Here is a 15,313-nt window from a genome sequence, read left to right on the forward strand (position 1 = left end):
CAGATTTCGCCTGGGATAAGGAGAGAGAGCACTACATAACCAGACACCCAGAGAAGAGAGACCATGGGGAGACAAAGTAACAGCCCACATATGAAAGAAAAGCAGGCATCACCAGAAAAGGAAGTAAACGAAATGGAAGCAAGCAACCTGTCAGAGAAAGAATTCAGAGAAATGGTCATAAGGTGGCTGAAAAGAATGGAAGACAAATTTGACAATATGTGTAAGAACCAAGAGGAAATGAAGAAGAACCATGAAGAAATGAAAAATGACATCGCTGCTGTAAAGAACTCAATAGAAAGCATCAAGAATAGACTAGAAGAAGCAGAGGACCGCATCAGTGAGCTAGAAGACAAGGTAGGAAAAAAGACCCAAGTAGAGCAGCTTCTAGAAAAAAAATTAAAAAGCAGGAGGAGAGCCTAAGGGAACTTTGGGACAACACGAAACAAAACAACATCTGCATAATAGGGGTTCCAGAAGGAAAGGAAACTGAGCAAGGAATAGAAAACCTGTTTGAAGAAATAATGACACAAAACTTCCCTGATATAGGGAAGAAAAAACCCACAAAAATCCAAAAAGCTCACAGAGTCCCAAGCAAAATGAACCCCAAAAGACCGGCACCAAGGCACATTATAATTAAGTTGGCAAACAACAACGACAAAGTAAGAATCTTAAAAGGGGCCAGAGAGAGACAAAAAGTTACCTACAAAGGAACCCCCATCAGACTAGTGACTGATTTCTCAACAGAAACTCATCAGGCCAGAAGGGAATGGAATGAAATATACAAAGTCATGCAAAGGAAGGGTCTGAATCCAAGAATACTGTACCCAGAAAGGCTATCAATCAAGATTAAAGGTGAAATCAGGAGCTTCACAGACAAAAAAGGACTAAGGGAATTTATTACCACCAAACCAGCAATGCAAGAAATGCAAAAGGGTCTGCTATAAAAAAAAGAAATAGAAAGTGAAAAAGGAACACAGGGGTAAAGAATAAAAATGGCGACAAATAAGCACCTATCAATAATAACTTTAAATGTAAATGGATTAAATGCCCCAATCAAAAGACATAGGGTAACAGATTGGATAAGAAAACATGACCCATATATCTGCTGTCTATAAGAAACCCACCTCAGACAAAAATACGCACACAGACTGAGGGTGAAGGGATGGAAAAAGATTTTTCAGGTGAATGGAAATGAAAAAATACCTGGGATAGCAATACTTATATCTGACACATTAGATCTCAAAGTGAAGGACATAACAAGAGATAAGGAAGGCCACTTCATAATACTAAAGGGAGCAATCCAACAAGAAGAAATAACTCTGATAAACATATACGCACCCAATACAGGAGCACCCAAATACATAAAAAAACTCCTGGAGGATATCAAGGGAGAGATTGACAGCAATACAAACATAGTAGGAGACTTCAATACCCCACTATCACCATTGGACAAATCCTCTAAACAAAAAATCAGCAAAGAAACATCAATCCTAAATGACTCACTAGACCAGATGGAATTAATTGACATCTTCAGAACATTTCACCCCAAAGCCACAGAATATACATTCTTCTCAAGTGCACATGTGTCATTTTCAAAGATAGACCATATATTGGGTCACAGACAAAGTCTCTTCAAATTCAAGAAGATAGAAATCATATCAAGCATCTTCTCAGATCACAGTGGCATAAAACTGGAAATCAACTACAATAAAAACAATCCAAAAAAATCAAACACATGGAGACTCAGCAGCATGCTATTAAACAATGACTGGGTTACCAGAGAGATCAAAGAAGAAATAAAAAACATCATGGCAACAAATGACAATGAAAACACAACAACCCAAAATCTATGGGACACAGCGAAACCAGTCTTGAGAGGGAAGTTCATAGCTCTACAAGCCTACTGCCAAAAATAAGAAACAATGGTAATAAATTACCTAACCCTACAACTCCAAGAGTTAGAAAGAGAGCAACAAGAAAAGCCCAGTGTAAGCAGAAGGAAGGAAATAATAAAGATCAGAGCGGAGATAAACGACATAGAGACCAAATAATAGAGATCAACAAAACCAAGAGCTGGTTCTTTGAAAGGATAAACAAGATTGATGAACCTCTAGCCAGGCTTACCAAGAAGCAAAGAGAGAGGACCCAAATAAACAAAATGAGAAAAGAAAGAGGGGAAATAACAAGAGACCCCACAGAAATACAAAGGATTGTTAAAAAATACTATGAGCAACTCTATTCCAACAAACTGGACAACCTGGAGGAAATGGACATATTGCTAGAAAAATAAAACCTTCCAAAACTCATTCAGGAAGAATCTAAACATCTCAATAGGCCTATAACTATGGAAGAAATCGAAGCAGTCATAATAAAGCTTCCAGCAACGAAAAGCCCGGGGCCACATAGCTTCACAGGGGAGTTTTACCAAATATTCAAGGAAGAACTAAAACCTGTCCTCCTCATGCCGAAACCGGTTTGGCTCAGTGGATAGAGCGTCGGCCTGCGGACTGAAGGGTTCCGGGTTCGATTCCGGTCAAGGGCATGTACCTTGGTTGCGGGCACATGGAGGTGTGCAGGAGGCAACTGATCGATGTTTCTCTCTCATCGATGTTTCTAGCTCTCTATCCCTCTCCCTTCCTCTCTGTAAAATATCAATAAAATATATTAAAAATAAATAAATAAATAAAAAATAAATAAAACCTGTCCTCCTCAGACTATTCCAAAAAATTCAAGAGGAAGGAACGCTTCCAAGCTCATTCTATGAAGCCAGCATCACCCTCATACCAAAACCAGATAAAGACAACACAATAAAAGAGAATTACAAGCCAACATCCCTCATGAACATAGATGACAAAATCCTCAACAAAATTCTAGCAAATCAGATCCAGCAGTACATCAGAAAGATCATACACTAAGACCAAGTAGGATTTAACCCGGGGATGCAAGGATGGTACAATATCCAGAAATCAATAAACATGATACATCACATAAACAAATTGAGAGATTAAAATCACATAGTCATATCAATTGATGCAGAAAAAGCATTTGACAAAATCCAACACCCTTTCATGATAAAAACTCTCAACAAGGTGGGAATAGAAGGATCATACCTCAACATAATTAAAGCCATATATGATAAACCTACAGCTAACATCATACTCAATGGGCAGAAACTAAAACCATTTCCCCTAAGAACAGGAACAAGACAGGGATGCCCACTCTCACCACTCCTGTTCGACATAGTACTGGAAGTATTAGCCATTGCTATCAGACAAGAAGAAGAAATAAAAGGCATCCAAATTGGAAAAGAAGAAGTAAAGCTGTCCTTATTTGCAGATGACATGATATTGTACATAAAAAACCCGAAAGACTCCATCAAAAAACTATTATACTTAATAAATGAATTCGGCAATATCGCAGGATACAAAATTAACGCCAAGAAATCTATGGCATTTCTATACAAATAGTGAACTTACAGAAAGAGAGACTAAAAAAGCAATCCCATTTACCATTGCACAAAAAAAATTAAGATACCTAGGAATAAACTTAACTAAGGAGATAAAAGACCTATATGCGGAAAAGTACAGGACACTGAAAGAAAAGATAGCGGAAGACGGAAACAGATGGAAGAACATACCATGTTCATGGATTGGAAGAATCAACATCATTAAAATGTCCATACTACCCAAAGCAATCTATAGATTCAATGCACTCCCTATTAAAATACCAACAGCATATTTCACAGACCTAGAAAGAACTCTCCAAAAATTCATCTAGAATTAAAAAAGACCCCGAATAGCCACAGCCATCCTGAGAAAGAAGAACAAAGTAGGTGGGATCTCAATACCAGATTTCAAGCTGTATTACAAAGCCACTGTTCTCAAAACAACCTGATACTGGCACAAGAACAGACATATAGACCAATGGAATAGAATAGAGAATCCAGATATCGAGCCAAACCACTATGTGCAATTAATATTTGACAAAGGAGGCATGAACATACAATGGAGTCAAGACAGTCTCTTCAATAAATGGTGTTGGGAAAATTGGACAGATACATGCAAAAAAAATGAAACTAGACCACCAACTTACACCATACACAAATATTAACTCAAAATGGATACAGGACTTAAACATAAGACAGGAAACCATAAAAATACTAGAGGAATCCACAGGCAGAGAAATCTCAGACTTATGCCGAAGCAATTTCTTCACCGATACTGCTCCTAGAGCAATGGAAACTAAAGAGAAAATAAACAAATGGGAATACATCAAAATAAAAAGCTTTTGTACAGCAAAGGAAACCATCAACAAAACAACAAGCCCACTGTGTGGGAGAACATATTTGCAAATGTTATCACTGATAAAGTTTTAATCTCCAACATCTACAGGGAATTTAACTTAATAAAAGGAAGATAAATGATCCAATAAAAAAAAGGAGCAACGGAACTAAATAGAATCTTTTTGAAAGAAGACAGAAGGAAGACCAAGAGACATATGAAAACATGCTCAAAGTCACTAATTATTTAAGAGATGCAAATCAAAATGACAATGCAGTACCATCTCACACCTGTCAGAATGACAGTCATCAACAAATGACAAGTGCTGGTGAGGATGCAGAGAAAAAGGAATCCTTGTGCACTGCTGGTGGGAATGCAGACTGGTGCAGCCACTGTGGAGAACATTATGGAGTTTCCTCAAAAAACTAAAAATGGAGCTCCCATTTGACCCAGTAATCCCACTTCTAGGAATATATCCCAAGAAACTAGAAACACTAATCAGAAAGGATATATGCACCCCTATGTTCATAGCAGCACAATTCACCATAGCTAAGATTTGGAAACAGCCCAAATGCCCATGAGCAGATGAGTGGATTAGAAAACTATGGTACATCTAAACAATGGAATACTATGCTGCTATAAAAAAGAAGGAATTCTTACCATTTGCAGCAGCATGGATGGACCTGGAGAGCATTATGTTAAGTGAAATAAGCCAGGCAATGAAAGAAAAATACCACATGATCTCACTCATTTATGGAAAATAAAGAACATTATAACCTGATGAACAAAAAGATAGATACAGAGGCAGTAAAGCACCGAACAGACTGTCAATTTACAGCGGGAAGGCTAGGGAGTGTTGGGGAGGGGAGGGGAAAGAGATCAACCAAAGTACTTGTATGCATGCATATAAGCACACCAATGGACACAAGACACTGGGGGGTGGGATGAGGGCATGCGACGGGGTAGGAGAGGCTGGGGAAAGTCAATGGCGGGGGGGAAAAGGAGCTATATGTACTACTACATGTAATACTTTAAACAATAAAAAAAAATGCCCGCAAAAAAAAAAAAAAAAGAATGTGAATAAATACTGACTGCCCTGGACAGTGTGGCTCAGTTACTGGCTGTCATCCTGTGCACCAAAAAGTTGCTGGTTCAATTCCTGGTCAGGACACTTGCCCTGGTTGAGGGCTCAATCCCCAGTGTGGGTCTCCAAGAGGCAGCTGATCGATGCTCCACTCTCACATCGATGTTTCTCTCTCTCCCTTTCCCTTCCTCTCTCTCTAAAAATTAATGAAAAAAGTATTTTAAAAAATAATAAATACTGACTAATTGGCTGAATGTTTGTTTGCTTTTCATATTTCCTTTTTGGACAACTGTCTTGGGTCATGTAAAAAATGTAGCACATATCAAGTTGTCTAAATTTGTTCCCTTTGTTCTCAATGTTTATAAGGACAGTCCTTTCAACAAAGGGTGCTGGGAAAATTGAATATCCACGTGCAAAAGAATGAAGTTGGACCATTACCTTACACCATATACAAAAATTAACTCAAAATGCATCATATACATAAACTTAAGAGCTAAAATTATAAAACGCTTTGAAGAAAATATAGAGAAAAATCTGGATGGTTTTGAATTTGGCAATCATTTCTTTTTTTAAAATATGTTTTTTATTGATTTCAGAGAGAAACGGAGAAGGAGAGAGAGAAACATCAATCAATGATGAGAATCACTGATTGGCTGCCTCCTGCACCCCCCACACTGGGGATCGAGCTTACAACCGTGACCTCTGGGTTCCTAGGTCGACACTCAACCACTGAGACATGCCGACCAGGATGGCAATCATTTCATAAATGTAACACCAAAAGGTTAGGTAACAACAGGAAAATTGATTAATTGAACTTTACTAACATTTAAACTTTGTGCATCGAGGTCACTATCAAGAGAGTGAGTCTAGCTGAGGTGGCTTAGTGGTTGAGTGTTGACCCATGAACCAAGATGTCACCAGTTGATTCCCATTCTGGGCACATGCCCAGGTTACAGGCTCAATCCCCAGGAGGGGGCGTGCAGGAGGCCGCGGATCAATGATTCTCTCTCATCATTGATGTTTCTATCTCTCTCTCCCTCTCACTTCCCCTCTCCGAAATCAATAAAAACACATTTTTTTAAATGTGTATGTGTGTGTGTGTAATGTGTGGTCAATTAAGTATAAGACATGTAGCTCTTTATTTCATTTCAATTGATTATTACTTTTTAACTTTAAGGAAACTTGTCATGAGTTTGAGTCATCTGATTGCTTTCAGAACAATTTAACATTTGACTTAAATTTTAGGAGTTCATGTTTTAAATAAAATATGACAGTTAACTTTTCTTTCTACGTTTCGTTATGGAAAAAAATTTAAGTGCATAGAATTACATTATTAAATACACATACTGTTCCCCAACTTCAGCTAATACTAACTCCTGGCTAATACTGTTTTATATATACCCTTCCTCATTCTGTTCTCGGTTAGCTTGAAGCATATCCTAGATAACATGTCACATTTTATCTGTAAATATATCAACTATAGAACTTTAAAAAAACACCTAAGAGAAATTAGGAATAGTCTCTTCAAATTAGTTGAACAGTTAGTATTCAGATTTTTTTTGGTTGTGTTTATTTCTTTTATTTTATTTTCAAATTTATTTGTTATTGAAACTGGATTGTTTGTCAAGTGTAGTTTCCCACAGCCCTGATTTTACTGATTGTATTCCAGTTGGTATAATTTAAGTATGTTTCTGTTTCCTATATTTCCTATGAGTTGGTAGGTATATTGAGAGGCTTGAAAAAATTTTCTTTCTGGCAAGAATATACTTCAGAACCTTGTGTATTTCTGTCACGAGGTACAGTAGTGTCTGGTTGTCTTTTTTGTGTGTGATATTAGCACTATTACTATATGTTCATTATTTTATTAGGGGTTATAAAATAGAGGTACCCCAATTATATCATTTTTTCTTTAGTTATTACTGAAATACTTTATAAAGAGAAACTTCTCCTTATCAGCAATTTAATTTCCCTGAGGTATCTTTCATATAGGTAAGACAGGATAAATAGTTGATCTTTCTCTTTGTTACCAGTTTTTTAAATAGTAAGTTGGTCTACTAACACATTCCAAAGTTGACTAACTTTTCCTGTTTGATAAAGTATGGTTTGTTTTGTTCCTTTATCCTTCTCTATATATGTCTCTTCTCCCTTCTCTCTGTTTTTTAACTAACTATAGCCTTATTCTTCCTTCAGAACTCTTTATTCACATGTGGGTAATGCAGTTTCACTTGGATCATTGATTCTGCACATTGAAATGTAGCACTGTGAACACAAAATTTTTGAATCTGATTATGTACCTTGGGGATTCTTTTCAAGGCATATATAGGCAGAGCCATAGGACAGAGCAAACAGAAAGGCCTAAAGTTGCTTCTTAGAACTAGCACATGCATTTTTCATTCACTCTGACTCAGGACAGAGAAGGATGGCTCAAAGTTGAGAATCTTCCTGGAAGCTATATGCATCTTGCAGTATATGCTGTATTTAAGCCATGTAAGTTCAAACCAAGTTCCTGATTCTTTTACCTTTTTTTTTTATCCTTATATGTTGAGTTGGTTGGGAAAAAAAATTATCTTCAAAAACAAGAATCTACAAAGAGACTAAAACATGAGTCACTCAATGTCCTAAGGAAATATAAACATTTTTCCTGTGGTTAAAATTTATCCATCCTAATGTTGTTTTCAAGGGGCTTTCTGACCACAGTTTGTTAAAAATTTTAACTCTGAACTAAAAAGTTCTGTTGGGATTAAAGCAACATTCTAAATATCAGATTTCCTAGAAAATATTTGTCTAATAGCTGTATCAGTGAATGCTCATTACCAAATCATTTGAACATTTTAAAAGGGGGAGAAATGACAAAAAGAATAGAGTATAAGTAGAGCTCAGGCTGGGTGGCTCAGTTGGTTGGAGCCTTATCCCATACACCAAAAAGTTGTTACGGATGTCATCCCTGTTTGAGGAACTTAATGGGAGGCAACTGATGATGTTTCTCTCTCTCTCTCTTTCTCTCTCTCTCTTTCCCCCACTTCCTTTCTCTGTCTAAAAATCAATTAAAAAACATATCCTTCTGTGAGGATTATAAAAAATAGAATATAAGTAGATATGCAAGAGAACTAACATTAATTTTGTGTCTGTAATACACCAGGATTGTCTGACGGTTTTATGTATAGCATCTTGCCTAGCATTGCTTTGGTCAGTATGGGGGCCAGGATTCCTCCTAGTTATGTACTAGTATATGCTTTTCTCACTTATGCCTACATCTTAATATGCTTTTGGTGATATCAAAAAATATAGATTTGATGTGTTTAGTGTCACTGTGTTGAAAACAGAATCTTATGTGATTGTTTTGGTTTTTGACATAGGGTGTCGGTACAGCAATTGGAGAGTTGCCTCCGTATTTCATGGCCAGAGCAGCTCGACTCTCAGGTGCTGAACCAGATGATGAAGAGTATCAGGAATTCGAAGAGATGCTGGAGCATGCAGAGGCTGCGCAAGTAAGAACAGTGAGCAGTGGGGAGGGGGAATAAATAGAATACTTTAATTATCCCTAAAGAGTTTATGATTAAGGTGAAATTGTTAATAGTTTCTTTGAAGAAGACTGCCAGAGTGAAAACAAAATTATACATGGTTTGGGATAGAACATTCAGAAAAGATGAAATATACAAGTGTTTATCATCTTGATTTTAGAAAAGGGAAATATAGAAAGCGTCAACAAGACAACTCAGACTCAGCTGAAACACCTTGCCAGAAAATCAGGGTAATTTCATGTTCAGTGAGGTTAAGGAGTTGAAATATTCTTTGTTATGTGTTTATAAGTATAGTAAGTTCTCATTTAACATGGTCATTAGGTCTGCAACTTTAACAAAATGACAAATAATGAAACAATTTTGAGGGAAACAATATTATTCAAGGACCTGCTGTTTTACTAAGCAGACCATTAAATAAATAAGGGGGTCAAAGAGGCTGAGTCCAAAATAGTAGAACTTCCGAATTAATATTTTGAAAGTAAGATCAATATAGTTTACCATGTTTACATGAAATTATTTGGAATCTCCCAATAAGAAAGAACAATTCAGCCCTAGCCGGTTTGGCTCAGTGAATAGAGCGAAGGCCTGCGGACTGAAGGGTCCCGGGTTCGATTCTGGTCAAGGGCATGTACCTTGGTTGCGGGCACATCCCCAGTGGGAGGTGTGCAGGAGGCAGCTGATCGATGTTTCTCTCTCATCGATGTTTCTAGCTCTCTATCCCTCTCCCTTCCTCTCTGTAAAATATCAATAAAAAATATATTTATAAAAAAAAAAAGAATATTATTAACTGAGTCTCCATCTTAGGGATGACAGCAGAAATCAAAATAGATGTAAATAAAAGGACATAAAAGAAAGATATTTGAAAGACTGTATATAAAATACATCGCTCTCTTCAGATTTGTTCATTAATCTCTGAAGTTGTTTGAAAAATTGTTTTGTTGTCATGTGTTTTTAAGTATGTATGTCCACGTAAGTGCACAGGTAGTTTTTTGAGGAGGAATGAGTTCATATTTTCTTCTCAGTGAAATCTGAGATCCAAGAAACCATTGCCATGAGGGGTGGAAACCTATTTTAATGACAGGTGGACTTTTTTTAAAAAGTTTTAAGTGGAAAATCAACCAAGAAGAGTTACAGTTTTTAAGTGAAAACAAATTTTCAAATATGACTATAGAATCTATATATATAAAAGCCTAAGCAACCAGTTAACTGGTCGCTATGACGTGCACTGACCACCAGGGGGAAGATGCTCAACGCAGGAGCGCCAGACACAGGGCTCACAGCTGTTGTGCACCACAGTGACACGAGCCTCTCCTGATCAGGACTGACTGGGCGCGAGCCCGGGGCAGATGCATTAGGGCCGGGATGAGTGGGAGCAGCAGGCAGGTGCAGCAGGTGGCGTTGGACTGCCAGTTTCAGCTCAATCCCCACAAGCCACGCCGAGAGACCCCACCTAGTATCTAAATATAAAGCAAATTAATCAGAGCTATGAACATCTGCTCTGTGTGGTAAAGTGTCCTGGTATCTGCTTTACCTTATCTGTCAAAACGTATTCTGCTTCTCTCACATCATGATGCTTCTATTAAGGCTAAAAATTATTTCTAATCCAGACAACTTTTAAGTATTTTTAATGCTTTTTGAATTCTAGATTTGACCCTGTGTTTACTCTGAAGTAGTATGGAAAATGTACCCTTTTAATTTTATAGAAAACTGCAAATCTGGAAGATGTTACCTCCCTATTTTTACGTGCTTAGAAGTAGAGTTAGAACCAGAACTCAGAAGCTTTCCTCAAAGCCTGGTGATTCTTGTTCTTTGGCTTCTATGTAAGGATAAGGCACATAAAAGCTGAATGGAAGCTGTGTGGAGGCAAGGAGTAGGAGGGTCAGGCTTCCTTATTTATTAAAACCTCCATGTATTAGTGCCTGTAGATCTTTCCTTTGGGTATTCTTGCAGCTGACATTCTGAAGTGAGGCTGTGGAATGGGAGTTAGAGTCCTCCATTTACGGGACTATGGCAGTTTTCACTTACCCTGCTTTGTGATCATTCTGTGGATGCCTGCACACACATGTCCTGAGCCCAGAACCTTTGGTTCACTTTGTCTAGAGACTATACCTTATCTCTAGATATTACTTGATGTCTTCCATGGGGCTAGGGGAGGAAGTTGTCTGTGCTAAGTAGGAATGGAAAATGTACTCCTAGGAGTCTGGTTTTTATACAGTCTCCTTGTTTCCAGCCTTATCCCCAGTCTCTTCTGCAGTTCTGCTGAAGATCTTTTTGGAGTTCAGTATTACAAATCACTTTGCTTCTCTTCCATATCTTCCACTGCAGGTTCTCAGATATAATTAATGCTAGTTTCATCAAAGAGACATTTCATGTTTCTATTTTCTATATTTTGAGGAAAAATAGTAGAGGAGGGGACTGTTGCCAGTTTTCCATATTAAAAATGATCTCAGAGAATACTAATGTTTTAATTCTCTATTCAAAGTAGAGTTCCTTGCTATGGCTTGACAAAATAAGCTTTTTGGTTTTATTTGCTCTTGCTAACATTGTGGACTATTACTATATCCAAACAAGATCTATTATACTTCAGCTGCTTTTGTTTTTTTAAATATATTTTATTGATTTTTACAGACAGGAAGGGAGAGGGATAGAAAGCTAGAAACATCGATGAGAGAGAAACATCGATCAGCTGCCCCCTGCACACCCCCCACTGGGGATGTGCCCGCAACCAAGGTACATGCCCTTGACTGGAATCGAACCTGGGACCCCTGAGTCCGCAGGCCGACGCTCTATCCACTGAGCCAAACCAGCTAGAGCTACTTCAGCTGTTTTGATACACTGCAGTGATAAATTTTTTGTTTTGTTTTTAAGGTTTTCACAATGTAAATCTATATATATAAAAGGCTAATATGCAAAGTGTCCCCGCAGGAGTTTGACCAGGAGACAGGAGTTCTATTGCTTGCTGTGACATATGCTGACCACCAGGGGGTTGCATGGAACGAAGGAAGGCCCCTATTGGCCCTGATCGCTGGCCAGGTCTAGGGACTCTACCCATGCATGAATGTCCTGCACCAGGCCTCTTGTAAATGTATAACAGTTTAAGAGAATTTTTTGTAATTTTCTTCTTAAATCAGGTATCGTTAAAAAAAATTTTAATCTTAGGCTCTTTGCTTCTGTTATATTTTCCAGATTTTCATCTTTTAAATTACTTAAGTGTTTGTATTAATAAGATTGAAGCATTCTAGAAGTATTAAAAGTGAAAACCCACATACCTAATCCCCAAAGTAGGATAATGATTCTCTAATTCTAAGCTGTTTTCTTTGCATTTATAACTTTTAAAAATAAAAACTAGGATCATACCATACATATTAGGCTCAAGTTTGTCCCCCACATATAATAGACATTTGATACTGATTTTTAAGATTGTGCTCTTATTATGAAGTGACACAGCTCATTGTAGACAACTGTAAATATATCTACTTAAAATTAATCCCTTCATTCTTCAGTCTTTTTCTCTATAAATATTTATAACAGTGAGTCATATTCTATTTATTGTTCTGTGACTTGTTTTAAATATAAAGTCATACTGTAAACATTTTTCAGTGCCATCAAATATTTTCTATATCTTTGCTTTTTATTACAAAGTATGTTTCTTGTATAAAATGTTGAAAATACAGATAAACAAAAAAAGAAAAAACTTTAACTGGTTCATTTATCAATTTTTTATATTTAGTATATTTTTCATTTTCTTATTAATTGACATTTTTAAGGAGATATCTTTTGTCATATGCTGTCAACATTTTCCTCATGTTATTTATTGTGCTTTGTTTTATTTTTAGAATAGAGAAATTTACATTTTTTAATATCAATATCTTAGACTTTTTCTTTTAGAATAATCCCTAAAATTATCTTCCTGAACCCTTACAATTATGTAGTAAATATTTAGCTCTACTTTCTTTTAGTATTTTTATGACTTAATTATTTTACTAGAGGCTCGGTGCATGAATTTGTGCATGGGTGGGGTCCGGTGGCCCCTATCGGAGCCGGGCTGGAAGGGTTGAGGGGACGCGTGAGGTTGGCCGGCCAGCTCCACTCCCTATCGGGGTGGGGGTACCAATCGGGGGCAGTTGGCTGCCACAGTACACATCATAACGAGCAGTCATTCCGTCATTCCAATTTCTTGGCTTTTATATATATAGATTGTTAAATCTTTAATCTATTACAATATTTTACCTACCATATAATGTAGGGACCTAACTTTCTCTTTTTCAATTAATTAGCTATTTGTATATTCCATCATTGTTTTCCCAGTGATTTAATTTAGTTTTGACTTTTATTGTTATAAATTGCATATTATACCTTTATAAATAGTTATTGATCGTATTTTTAAAGCTATTAGGTATTTATTTATTTATTTATTTATTTATTTATTTATTTATTTATTTTTAACTTAAACAAAAGGGTATTTATTGGTTCACAAAACTGAAAAATCCAGAGGATATACTAGCTTCAGGCACGGATGGATCTGGGAGCACAAACATTGTCATCAGGAGTCAAGTCTCTCCATCATTTGGCTCCACTTCCCTCTGCACTGGCTTCATTCTCTGACTGGCTCATTTTATATGGTGGACCCTGCGGTTTTTATTTATTTATAAGCTATAATTTTATTGACATCTTTTTAAAAAATATTTTTTTATTCATTTCAGAGAAGAAGGGAGAGGGAGAGAGAGAAACATCAACGAGGAGAGAGAATCACTGATTGGCTGCCTCCTGCACGCCCCACACTGGGGATCGAGCCCACAACCCAGCATGTGCCCTGACCCCGGGAATTGAACCATGACCTCCTGGCTCATAGATTGGTGCTCAACCACTGAGCCATGCTGGCCAGGCTTACTGACATCTTTTTAGTTATATATTATTGATTGTGATTTAAAAGTTCTTACAGTCAATAAAAAATAAAAATTAAATAAATAAATAAATAAATAAAAGTTCTTACAGTAATCAGTTTTCACAAAGACCCAAAAGTTAATCTAACTTTGGTGTTGGAATTTCCTCATAGATACATGTATTCTGTAAACCCCCAATTTGATGGGAGCAATAAAATATAGAGAAGGTGGCTGAAACCGGTTTGGCTCAGTGGATAGAGCATCGGCCTGTGGACTGAAAGGTCCCAGGTTCAATTCCGGTCAAGGGCATGTACCATGGTTGCGGGCACATCCCCAGTGGGAGGTGTGCAGGAGGCTGCTGATCGATGTTTCTCTCTCATCGATGTTTCTAACTCTCTATCCCTCTCCCTTCCTCTCTGTAAAAAATCAACAAAATATATTTAAAAAAATATATAGAGAGAGAAGGTAGCAGTAACTAAAACAGCAAAGTAAGTAAAATGATGAATTATGAATGGGTATTTGAATTTTAAGATCGCCTGAGACTTAGGTAGAAAATGTGTTATTTATTCCTTTGGTAGAATAAGTTTTTCAGCAGGAAGAGTGAAAAAAATACTTGGTTCTCATTGCTTTACCATGTGCTCTTCAACTAGAATAAAGGGTGTATGCTTTTACTAGGAAGTTTTTCAAAGCTAAGTATTTGCTTAAATTCTAGTGTTGACTGATAGTTGGATTTTGTACTATAGATATTTTGAGGCAGGGGGAGATTAATACATTTATTTGAATTCTGATTCCTTTTGCTACCTAATTTATTATCATGAGTTCAGTATTGAGATTAGGCAGTATTTTTCCACCAAGCTGACGTCCTTTTGCTCTTGGCTTTCTGTCGTGTTTTCACTAGATGTCTGTGGGAGGTAGACATGAATGAATGTAGTTTCCTATGACCTTCAGCAATTCTAACATCATTTGTAAAAGTTAGATCATCTGACTCCCTCCTTACCTCCCTTATCTAGTCATTCTTTTTATTTTTTAATCCTCATCCAAGGATATGTTTTTATTGATTTTAGAAAGAGAGGAAGTGGGGGAGAGAGAGAGAGAAAGAAACATGGATGTGAAATGTCTTCTTTCTCTTCCCACTCCTGGTTCAGACCTTAATTACTAGGTCCCTAAACATTTCCAGTGACTTCCTTATAAGTCTCCTCTTAACTAGTCTTTTTCTTTTTTCTTTCTTTTTTTTCTGAAAACTACCTCTGGTCATAGAACTTGGCTGCTCAAAAGTCTTCCCAACCCCTGGAAATTGTCTCTTGCTTTATCTTTCTTGTGTACTTATCACTTGCTACCTTATTTTAAAACTATGAACTTTTCTTATCTCTCTCAGGAGTCTGTAAGCTCTTTAAGGGGAGGCCGAAAAAATGTGTGCATTTTCAACAATGCCTGCCTGGTCTTGCACACACTACCCATGAGGTAGATACTTGGAATAAATTAAGAAATATCAAGTAAGAGGGAAAATGTAGCATTACATGAAATATGCTCACCTCATATATTACT

General features: G+C 37.0%; 1 protein-coding gene across 1 annotated transcript in view; it reads left to right on the forward strand.

Moving 5' to 3' along the window:
• The window catches only part of VMP1 (vacuole membrane protein 1), a 121,854-nt gene that overhangs the window by 46,099 nt on the left and 60,442 nt on the right, over window positions 1-15,313 (forward strand). Inside the window, exon 8 of the mRNA XM_080680911.1 lies at window positions 8,721-8,852. Coding sequence (XP_080537037.1) covers window positions 8,721-8,852 — 132 coding nt within the window. The remainder of the gene's footprint in view (window positions 1-8,720; window positions 8,853-15,313) is intronic.

This window comes from Plecotus auritus (genome assembly GCF_963455305.1).
Source record: "Plecotus auritus genome assembly, chromosome: 7".
Taxonomy (NCBI): Eukaryota; Metazoa; Chordata; class Mammalia; order Chiroptera; family Vespertilionidae; genus Plecotus; species Plecotus auritus.